General features: G+C 39.8%; 1 protein-coding gene across 1 annotated transcript; it reads left to right on the top strand.

The window, feature by feature from the left end:
• The first annotated feature begins 41 nt into the window (after positions 1-41).
• LOC116292196 (radial spoke head 14 homolog) lies at positions 42-7,180 on the top strand. The gene is made up of 10 exons (XM_031699459.1): positions 42-202; positions 541-646; positions 1,153-1,239; positions 2,219-2,280; positions 2,885-3,034; positions 3,667-3,815; positions 4,361-4,477; positions 5,518-5,629; positions 6,400-6,462; positions 6,956-7,180. The coding sequence occupies exons 1-10, from the start codon at positions 110-112 to the stop codon at positions 7,040-7,042; spliced, it is 1,026 nt and encodes a 341-aa protein (XP_031555319.1). The 5' UTR covers positions 42-109; the 3' UTR covers positions 7,043-7,180.
• The last annotated feature ends 5,010 nt before the right edge of the window (positions 7,181-12,190 follow it).

The raw sequence follows: 12,190 nt of genomic DNA, 5'->3' as shown, positions 1-12,190 counted from the left end.
ATGCACCGCGAATCAAAGAAGAATATCTTGTTACCGTAGCAACCGTACCGCCATATTTGTTTTTAGAGCTCACAAGAAAGAGTTTTCCTCCGAATTTCTCTACAATAAAATGGCTACTACTATTATTTCTGTTAAATTACCACCAGATATTGATCCAACGAAAGCAATGCTTGCGTATGGTGACAGAGCATTGCCAAAGCTGGTAAGAATTTTGCGTTTTTGTAGAAAAAGTTTGACTACAAAATATCACCTGAGGCATTCGAATACACATGATAGATTTAACTTATTAACGAAAATCTTAAATTGTTATTGCTAGATTGTCTAATTTTAAGCTCTAACTTAAGATTCTCTTGACTACATGTTAAAACAATACTTTATATAAGTAATTTTCTTTTTTTTTACTTTCCATTCGTTTGTGTATTCTATAATTCATGGTCTTTTTCCTTTCGATAACAGAATGTTCTTTTGATATTAAAAGCTTGTATTGTTTTTAAAGTTTACTGTCTCGAACTAAAATAAATTATTGTGGTTTCTCTAAAGAATCGAGAGCTCAACAGTGCCGACCTCCTAACAAGACAGAAAGCTTTAATGGCCCTATGTGATGTGATGCACAATTCTGAGTATATTACTGAGGGATTGAGAGTGGGTGAGTAAACAGATGTGTAGAGCAAGATTATAAACAAGAATCTACAGCTTCTTATAACAGACATTTCAATAATTTTCTGTCCTGACAAATTTGTAGCCTATGAGGATCAAGCCACTCTATTTTACTTGTGATGGAGTGATCATAAAGAAGGAGGAATTAAGTAAGACTGTTCTTTATTCTTGGGGTGCAACCACCTCTCAAAATCCCTTGACATATAAATAATCGTAAAACAGCCTCTGTGTTGGTTTATCTAATAAGAGAGGCTAACAAGGAATGCTTTGTTATTGTCGTCAATCAACATTGCAGCTATGACGTAACATACACCCCAAGAATATTCCTAGCAAAAAGCTGCTTGTCATCGCTAATCACACTGCAAAGTACAGCATTGGTGCAGCTCAGTGAGGTAGAACTGAAAGCATGTGAAAATGTAATTGAGTCAGATATTATGATCAGTCACATTTCTTCTGACAACTTTTATCAGAACCATGGATACCTTTGCCTTGTAGGTATTGCGGCAAGCTTAAAGACATTACTAAAAGACACTGACCCAACTGTTAGGCACAAGACCACAGAGGTTCTATTTATTATTGCAGGTAGAGTAGAATTATTTTTTAGGGTAGAGGAGGGGGGATCTTTGGTCCAGCATTTCATTTTAAAGTCAAAACAATAGCATCACAACTTAGAATAAAATGAGCTGGAGAAGGGACCACAGACACGTAAAAGGCTGCACAACTACCCCCCCCCCCCTTCCCCCCACACTATGACAGATACATTTTTACAATTCTCACCCTCCACTATAGTCTTCTACACATAACTATGCACTAGTCTGTCATATTTTCCAATCTAAAACCCCACCCCACGCACACACTATGACAGATACATTTTTACAATTCTCACCCTCCACTATAGTCTTCTACACATAACTATGCACTAGTCTGTCATATTTTCCAATCTAAAACCCCACCCCACGCACACACTATGACAGATACATTTTTACAATTCTCACCCTCCACTATAGTCTTCTACACATAACTATGCACTAGTCTGTCATATTTTCCAATCTAAAACCCCACCCCATGCACACACTATGACAGATACATTTTTACAATTCTCACCCTCCACTATAGTCTTCTACACACTTGTATGCACTAGTCTGTCATATTTTCAAATCTAAAACCCCACCCCCACCCCATCCACTTGCACAACTAGGATGCTTCACATGTTGCATACCATTGTGTGTTCCTTACTGGAGAGGTATCAAGGAAACTTAAGAAAACTTCTAATGCTTTGCAGTCTTAGATCAAAGGATGGTTGCATATTTACTGAAATCCTTGGAGGGCAGTGATGAAATCTTGACCATGGTTGTTTTAAGTCAGCCTCAAAATTATCTGGATTTAGACATCTTAAGTAACAATTCTAGGCATGAGAAAAAAAGTTGAACTTGCTATCCTGAACCAAGGACACCCTACCAAAGGCTATGGGCTATGGTTCTAGGGAAACAAGCAGGCTGCATACAAAACGATTTGACGTATAGTTCATAACTGGTATCTTCACCACATCTTTATAATGTAGGTCATGCTGTAGGGAGAGATGCATTCCTGGATCACAGTATTATTGTACCTTTATCAGAACTGGTAAGGATCATCATAAAATCTTCAAATAAAAAAAAAAACATCCTCCGGAATCCAGGGGTCAAATTCTGTCTTTTGTTTTACCCCTGGATTCCCAAGGATGCAAACAAAACATGATTTATTCTCTACCATGTGGTTCATCCTTATTTTAAGATTCTTGGTAAAAAGTAAGCAGTACACTCATTCTTCTTATAAAATATTATATTTTTGAGCCCACAAAAACACAGGTGACTTAAACTTTTTAATTAATTGGCTTTATTCCTGCCAAGAATTGTCAAAGATTTATGGTGTAGTTCCAGAAATTATCCATACCCCCCACAGAGGAATTTGGAATTTCCGAGGGGTGGGGGAGGGGGGGATCCGTAAAAAAATTCCTCCATGGGGGGGTGGGGATGGATAATTTCACATTACGAATTTTAAATATAGGGGTCAAAATGGCCCAAGAAATAACAGGGCCTTGCAAGCCTTGCTTGGAGTCTTGTTTTTTAATTTCCCTTTTAATCATTGTATCTGAGATACATAGTTCTTGAAAGCTCAAGCCCTGCTTGCACCATTTGGACCCCTAAATATGAAATTGTACGTTCTAAGCTTGTTTCTTTGTCTACAGTTTAATGACAAAGTTTATCAAGCCAGACGCAATGCCCACAAAGCAATTGAAATGTGTTCACATACAAGTCCTGGAACTGATGGCATAGTTGAGGCAAAACTTATACCTGTATTAGTGAAGAAGCTCCTTGGAGAAGAAGATGAAATAAAGGTAAGTAAAGTTGAGAAATCTTTCATCAAATCTATGTACTACAGATTTTTGTGTAATTCCAGTGAGATTGGGATTTCCAAGAAGTGGGGAAAGTCTAATGCTCAGGTAATTGGCTTATGTAATATTTACTAGAATATACCAATCCTGCATCTTTCCTACAGTGGTCTGTGTAAAGGGTAAGGATGTTCTGAGGAAAGTACATGTATTATGATTTTAGTTTTCAGAAAATATCCAGAGAGGGGTGGGATTGAAAAAAATCCAAAGCTGGAGAGGGTCTCCCAAAAGGGCACATTGCATAGTTATATTTCAGAAGCAAAATAAAATATTCATTTGCAGTCCATAAAATGTGTTAGTAATAAATAATTGATTTGTGATATGATAATGGAGTATATATTATGTATTTTTAACAGTCCCTTGTCCCAGGGGTGGATGCAGGATGTTTTACAGTAGGAGGAGGTGTGTCATTTTTGATTAAGATTTCCTCCTGAACCCTTCTTTACCTCCTGAACCCCTATCCCTAGATCTGCCTCTGCTCCCTCGTCCCAGGGGCCCGCACCTAATACAGACCTTGTTTTACTATATAATATGATCCTTTATCTCATCCAGTAATTTGTTGAATGCTGGTTTGATAGGAGCTTATTCTGGACACTCTACATTACTGCATGAGAATAGAAACCAGTGATGCCTTGAATAATGATGCTATGAAAGCCTTCACTAAACTTCTGAGTCACTCATCACCTTCCATACGATACAAGGCTGCAAGGGATATTATGGATTTGAGGTGAATTCATTTAAGCTTAGCTCTTTAGTTGTTAAGCACGGGTGGCGTGGTGGTGAGAGCACTCACCTCTCACCAATATATGCAACCTGGGTTTGAGTCCCACTGAGTTTCCAAATTCCGAATCCAGTGGAAGATGAGCCACTCTTTATTTATTATAAAGCTGTTAGGAGCGCATTAAAAAGGTCAAGACCAACTTAAAAGAAATGTAGACGAGGGGAAAACTTCTGCATTTGCAACTCATTACGTCAATTATTTTTGAAAAACCCTTTAAAAGTTCATTGAACTTGAAACAACCTCCAGGCCAGGACACCTGAGACATGGTAAACTGACAAAAATAATATTGGAATTTAACTTGCTAGTTTTTTGGGGGAACGAATTTGGGGAATTGGGAAACAAATCTCAAATCAAGGGAAAAACTGACCTTAAAAGATATTTTATTAGAATCAGGCTGGTTTTTTGCAAAAATAAAATTATTATAAACTGGCCTGGATTTTAAGTCACAGTTATAGCAATCAAACTTGATCTTCAATGTATTATTTTTTTAGTTTTCTACTAGAAGGGAAAGATAAAGCAGTAGATGAAGGAGCAGTACCTGAGCTAGTATTCCTACTTAAAGATGATGACACAAATGTCAGAGCACAAGCAGCTGGTGCCTTAATGATGTGAGCCCAAAGTCTTTCTATTACCTATTATGACATAACTGTTATAAATCTCACATTCTGATTGGTTGTGAGCGCTTGCTTTATGAGAGCACACAGCATGCACGCACACTTACAGTTGCATCATTCCTATCTAAAATAATGGTTATTGTAATTTGTATTTCATAAAAGAAATAAAAAACTTGCTTGCTGTGCTGTGTAAAGTTATAAAGCACTTGGGAATTGGCATAACACTCGGGAAGTGTCCAGAAGCATTCCACTACTCATCATGCTTCTCCTAACACTTCTTTCGTGTTCTGCCAACCCCTGCGTGCTTTATAAGTGCACACAGCAAGCCTGCACGTTTTCTGTTTTTTCACTATTTGTTATATACAACAAATAAATGATTAGGCTCCTATTTGTTTACTTGCACTCTATCATGGCCATAGCAGATCAGACACAGCAAAATCAACAGTCACTCAAAACTACTCTATGGACACCTACTTAATAATGGACACCCAGCTATGGCAGACACATCCTTTGTCTAAGCCATGGTTTTTCTCCATGGTCCTCAGGAGGTCATATTACTGAAATTCCACTGTACCGTATGAAGTACAGATAATAGACCTAATCCACTGTTTTCTCATTGCAAACCACTTGTCATTCCCTAGAATATCATTTCTTTGTTTAATGGTTGCACATGAGAAGACACATGAATATGGATACAACCCAAACAAAGAATCTTATTCTCAAGGGAATGACATGTGGTCTGAAATGTGCAAAACATTATGCCCAAGTATTTTTGGTCCACTTTTAATGTTACATGGCACGGCCCCTAGAGTGCATGTCATATATCCATGAAAAACTTTGCAAGAAATTACACAAATTTTAGACCTAAAAAAACTTTGCACTAATTTGTACAATTTTGTTAGTTTAATTTTTCATGGATATATAGTATGAACTCTACTGTGCTAAATACAAAGTGCCTTGGCCTTTTAAGTGTCAAACAAATTAAAGGGGTTAAACAAGGTACAGTGAGTCATTTGTGGTTTTATTTTTTGTAGAATTACTATAACGACTAAAGGGAAATATGCAGCAATAGAGGCTGAGGCCATTCATAACTTGGTTAAAGTGCTGAGTGATTCAGTCAGTGAAGTCAGACTTAATGCCCTCAAGGTATATATACCACATTAACTATAATGATATTTCTATTTACTTAGACTTAAGACTGGGCTATTTCATTGTCTGTAGACATCATCTGCATGTGCTAGTCATAATGTGCATAGATGGTGGAGCCAATTTAACAGTGCGAATTGAAAAACCGTGGGCACCTAGAAACATTCTAGGAATGTTCTATTCTTCTTTGACCAATTAGAATTGACTTTCTAACCACAAGATAATGGAAAGACAACAATAACGCTTCTGATTGGCTATTGAACATTCTTGAAATATTTCTAGGTGCCCACGGTTTTTCGATCCGCACTGTAAAGGTTGGGGGTGCAGAACTTTATCAAATACTAAAAAAGTGAGAAGGGGCATCTGGTGGCCCCTTGACCATAACGCCTTACTAAATCATGCTATGATAACGAAACTAGGTAGCATGGGTGGGACTAATGTTGTTAATCATCTGACCCCATAACATGATGTGGCGTCACATATCACGTGACTTACGAACCAAACATCGTCGATTTTTGCGAATAGTCATTACGATGAATGTTATGTTAACGAAATTTGGTAATTGGTCAGCCTTGTTGGACAACCAGATGAGTGTGGGGCCACGAGGTGCGGGCCACCAGATGCTGGTGGCACGTGCTAACCTTACTTGCATAAACGAGAGGGCTCATACCTCTTTTGACGGTCGAATTTTTTAAAGAGGGGAAACTAAAGCTTCCAGCCCCCCTCCAATATGTTGAACATTTCTTTTCTTATACAACTTTTACATTTAGGCAATAACAACATTAGCAGAGGCACCTGTAGGAAGGACAACATTGCTCAAGTCTGTCAAAGAGGTAATCATGAGAACCCTTGGTGTTAGCTTGGGCGTCAGTAATTTTTCACCATTCCACACTACATGCCATTCTCTAGAGTATTATTTCTTTGTTTAACGGCGGCAAATGAGAAGACACACAGATAGTGATGTAATAGGAAAACATTACATCTAAACTAAGAGAGTATTTAAGGTCATAGTGATGAAGTAGAAAATGGTGTTGTCCAAGGTCAGAGTTTTCCCCTATCCGGACCTACTTTAGTAAGGCAAATAACTCTTTTTAACTACGAATAACAATTGTTTTTGTTTAGCATTTTGTTATCCCATGCGCGCGCGGATAGTGTAAGCAACATATAGAAAATAATATATGTATCCGCTGCTGGCTGTGTGCTATCCAACCCCGGGGGGGGGGGGGGGGGGGGTATCCAACATGTCTATCACTGACTGCTAATTCAAATAACATGTGTTGTTTCGAAACCTATCTTTGATTGACTGTGAGTTTTTTCTGATTGAAGGTTGAAAATCTTGTTCGTGACCACGACAGCCCTGCCGTTAGAAAGGCTGCTCAGATTGCAGTAAAAGTCATCACGTGGAAGCCATAAACCAATCAAAATCCGATACCGTCATTCTTATAAATGCGTCTATTTTGTATATATATCTTATACATAGTATATAGTCTCCTATTGGTATCATTAACTTTGAAGTCGTGTATAATAAAGTTTCATCACTAATCATGTTCATCAGACGCGAACAGGATTGCTTGCCGCCTTCTTAATTGCCCGCCACCGTTTGCCATCAGTGATTCATTATCGTTCCATTATCGACCGTCTTTTTAAAACCCTGATTAAATTTAGGGCCCATTAGCAAATCAAGGTCCCTTTTTATTTCTATGATCTGTACTCTTATCGAACATGGAATGACGTCAGCATATGATCCAAACTCGAGTGGAACCACGAGCGCAGCGAGTGGTTTCACTGCAAAGGTTGGATCATATGCTGACGCCATTCCATGTTCGATAAGAGTACAGACCATAGAAAAGAGACCTCGATTTGTATTTTTAGACGTGTTTTTAATGATCAAAACAACCAACGGAAAGAGCGCGCGCTCGTTGACGTCAGCTTATTTGACTGTCCTCTTATCCATCATAATAAATAGCCAATCAACGCGCGAGATATTAACAATTTGTGGCAAAAATTGTATTTGATACTTCTTGCGTCATCTTGGGGTTTTCTTCGTATATATATTTTTTCATCGTATGTATATTTTTGTACATAAATTACTCAATTAGTTTTTGATATTCATGTATATAGCTTTCTTTGTTTCGCCATCTTATTTTTGATGAGTTTGTTAACCTGAATTTTAAAGCAGTATAATGATGAAAATCATTGGTCAGCAGGAAGTTTTTTCATGTTGTGAGTTACGAAGGAAACTTGCTCCAAATCACTCTACAACGTTCTGTAATAACTAGAGTTGCATGTGTAGTCGAAGTTGCACCTTCCTTGTTCAACAAGGCCATCATCCTAGACTAACATCTTGTAACCAAGCGATAATGCTGTTACGACCTCGAGTCGGTCGTGACTTGGGAGAAACACATCTTTCATTGCCTCTTCGTATTTCACCTGTGTAACTTAGGTCGGAGTTGTCCAAACACTCTGGTAAAGGGCGAGATTTTGTATCCTCATATGCATCACTTACTGATACAACATCGTTCATTATAGAAGGTTCACAACTTATTTCATTAGCTACTTGGAAATTCTGTAATTGTTTGGTTAAATTACCAGGTTTTTTGCAGGTAATATTACCCTTACTGTTTTTTACAATGTCAATGAATAATTTTCCTTCTTGATTTGTTGATTCTGAAAGAAAGCTGTTTAGTTCTAGGTTCGCTCGAGCGAGTCGTTTATGATCATCCGTCACAGAAACACGCGTTCTAACATTTCCGCGAGTTTTGTAAACCTCCTTAAATTCATACTTAGTTGTCTGAAGTCGATTGGTAGTTGATACAAGCTGCGAACGCAAATCGGGACAGCTATACTTCCTTAAGCTGGTGTGGTTATTACGGATTAATACTGGTTGGTGTTTTCGTATTTCTGCAAGCGAAGTACACAAAGAACTGGAATGCCTTCTAATGACATCCCTTAGCAAATGATTACCTGGAACAGTAATTGTCTTGAAGATATTTTCCTCTTTATCTGTTTCTTGGTATTTAAAACCAGCCCTTGAATTGGAGACGCTCTTCTTTAAGCCTCCATGTATTTGTCGTCCATGATGTTGATGCAATGTCATCGCAGAAACACCTTCCTGCCTGCTTCTGTTCCTTCTATCTGTTTTGGTGGCTTCTTTGTCATTCCGGTGACTTTTTGAAGCCTCCGTTTTGTGTATGCGAGGTAACATCCTACAATGTTTTTGAAATTCTTACATAACTTTTCGTTTTCTTGCAACTGCTTGTAAGATGGGTCAGGATATAATCGTCGTTCCAGTATTTGACACAATCGTCGAAGCAAAGTCTTCCGAATCTGACTCAGAGACACCTTGCTTCCTTGTTTTCGATAAACTCTATCAGACCTGACAATCAGAATCAATATTAATCCAGTATTTACTGACAACTAAATCCTTTTCAAAGGTTCATTTAAGATGGGTAAGCGAGGTCAAATAGTTGCTTTAGTTACTTGGACAGCTAAAGTCATCCCTAATGCCTTTGTCCTGCAAATACAGATTACGACAGATTATACTATACTTACTTTAGATTCGATTGTACATAATCCATCCTGCTTGCTCATTAACATTAATTAAGATATGGAGAGTCACCCCTGTCCTCGTTGTCTCTATAATAACCTTTGTTCACATATCACAAATCATATATCTCGGTCATAGCACAATCGATCGAAATGCCAAACCTTTTATCATAGAACACCTACCCAACCTTATCACCAATAATTCCCCCAGCCTTATATCTTCTACTTATATCACCCAATGTTTTCCCAAACTCATCCCCAAAATAAAGTTATACAGATGCAACGAAAACTAACCCAGACCTCTGACAAGCGCTTATATTGGCCACTAGAGGGGATGGCCACATTTTCTAATTTGCACCTACGACATAGATCGAGCTAGTGAATTAGCCCTTACAATGCTGTAAACATATCTACCCAAAACTTATGCTCATTAACTTAAAGCGCTTGAGTAAACCCTTGCATTGCATTCCTAGCGCTATAAGCATCACTCAAGTTTTCAGGCAATCTCGACAAGATATCACCGACTCCATCAGTGGACATGACTTGTTGGAGTTTAACATAATGTTGCGCCGTGGTAATCGTTTTCCAGCCGACATGACCCATTATCGCCTGCATGTCCGCTCCCGACAAAGCCAACGATATAGCGCATCCACTTCGTAATCCGTGCAATGTAGCATGACGGCCTTTAAATGTTTCCCTCATGCCTCTGACATAGGTGGAAAGTCTAGCCTGAGCAGCAGAAGAGTCGAAAGGGGCCGGTAAAACCTCTCCAGATGGACTAGTTGGCCTGAACAGATAACCCAGTCTTATGGGGATCTTTAAATAGGCGCACATCTTCATATAAACTTCGAGAGCGACAACCGGACAAAGACCAGGGTCCTTATACCTCTTAAGAGCAAATAGATTAGAACTTCCGTCCCGCAGCGATTTTGTTATCATGTGATTAAACAGCAACATCTCTTTACCAGGGGAATACAACAATTCTTTGGACTTCGTCCGACCCAAATCCCCCGCTCTGTCACCAGCAAAAAACTGTACTTTAAAGAAAGCTTGATCCCGAGCATAAATATACAACAGACTTGACGTATTCGATTCTCTTTTAAGATGTTCCAGAATTTTCCTTGCGATTGCGGCTAAATCGCTGAGAAATAGTGGTTGCGCTTGCGAGGGTAGTGTTCTTGCCTGTAACTGCTCCTCCCGAACCAGCGAAAGGTATTTCTTGACCTTTACATCTGACGCAGGATTCCCATAACCAGGCAGAGTAGATTCATCACAATTTCTGCCCAGTTGATTAAAGATCGAGCGGAGTTTGCCAATTAAAGTATCAACCGTGGTAAAAGCTAACCTTCTTGGGCATGCGCAAGATGAGTCTCGTTTGTCGCCAAAATGTGAGCAGATATCTTTATGCACCACAGTTTTGCCAAAAGTATCTTTCCAAATTAAAAAATTAATGATATCATCCGGTGTCGCACAAGTTAAATTTGTCGGAGGGACTGCCTGTCCTAAGAATGCCGAAAATTCGGCCTCCAGGGCTGTCTTCTGTCTAGAGTAAGGGGTAGAACTTGCCCTTTCAACTAAGGCTTGTTTCCTTCGAAGAATCTCCTCCCAGTTAATAGTTGCTTTTAGGCATTGCCGACGGTTCATTATCTGTACTCGCCGTCTATATCCACACCTCTGGCAGAAATGAAAGTCCCTGTCATTGGGGTAGCTGCATTCAGGGCAGAAGACCGCTGGAACGAATAATCGTGGAAACAGAGGAAGGGCCTAAATGAAAAGGAGGGCATAAATTAGCATGGCCCTACGCGGAACACCCAAAGCTCGGTTTGAAGTCTTTGTAGCTGAAAACCCTGTTTAGAAGGAAATAATACAGTATCTAGACTACCTTTCTGTGCTAACTTCAGCTTTCCCCTGGACATTGAATTAATTACAGGCCACCATATGGGTAAAGGTGAGAGCTTTGGCACCACCATCGTAACCGTAGCCTTAGAAGACCGTATCAGTCGCAATAAAGGACCGACTAGCGAAAAAGGCGGGAAAACGTACGCATTTACTCGTTCTCCGTCGCAAATTGTGAGATCCTGGGTGAAAACATTCACCCCTCCTGAAAGGGGCGTTGGGAATGGCGTAAAATGACGCAATGGTGTGCCCTGATAATCTTTCTGAACGTTGGAGTCAAGTGACATTAAATCCAGATTATGACCCTCTGGCCCTCCAAACGCCCGCTGCACAGCATCCCAGCCACTTGGGGAAAGCATAGCATCTAAACGTGAAAGATGACGGGAGAAATAGTCAGCCGGGTTAGCACCTGAAGGAACGTAAACCATATGGAGTGATAAGTTTCTTTCCGTGGTCGCGTGAAACAGTTGGCGAGCCACCTCTGTTAACTTGAGTGACTTGGGGCCACGTCCCTGCCAGATATTTAGGGTCACCTGGTTGTCGACATTCACATCTACCCTGCAGTCAGTGACTGAGTCGGGAAGAGACCTAATCGCTTGCAACACCGCGTAAAATTCCTTCACATTAATATGCTCCTTGCGCAAATCCTCGCTCCAGTAATCGCCTAGCTCTTCGTCACCGGAGGCAAGATTCAATGTTGCGGCCCAGCGGAAAGAGGAAGCATCAGTTGACATCCTTAGCGACACATGTCTCTCTTGTCTCCAAGGGATGAACCTGTTCCAGGAGTCTAAGAATCGCCAGAATTCTATCTCCTTCCTTAGATCCCTTGATAAAGTCACCTCTGAGCCACGATTTGCCTTCCCGATGGACGCAGCCATTTCTCTAATGTAAAATCTAGCCCCGGGGAATGCCAAAGAAAACGATGAGCATTTTCCCATAAGTCTTTGTATAGATTTCAGAGACGTCGACTCTTTGCACGATAAGATGGCCTCTCGTAACTCTGCAAACTTAACACGCTTATCTCGTGGGACTGAGAATGCTTGCGCCTGTGTATCGATGATCATTCCGAGAAATTGAATTTTGACAGTGGGTAAAAGTATGCACTTCTTAAGGCCAAGA

Source organism: Actinia tenebrosa, unplaced genomic scaffold, assembly GCF_029948245.1.
Source record: "Actinia tenebrosa isolate PJP-AT-01 unplaced genomic scaffold, QUT_ActTen_1.0 utg344__unscaffolded, whole genome shotgun sequence".
Lineage (NCBI taxonomy): Eukaryota > Metazoa > Cnidaria > Anthozoa > Actiniaria > Actiniidae > Actinia > Actinia tenebrosa.
The sequence above is the reverse complement of the archived record's forward strand: the minus strand, read 5'-3'. Positions and strand labels throughout refer to the sequence as shown.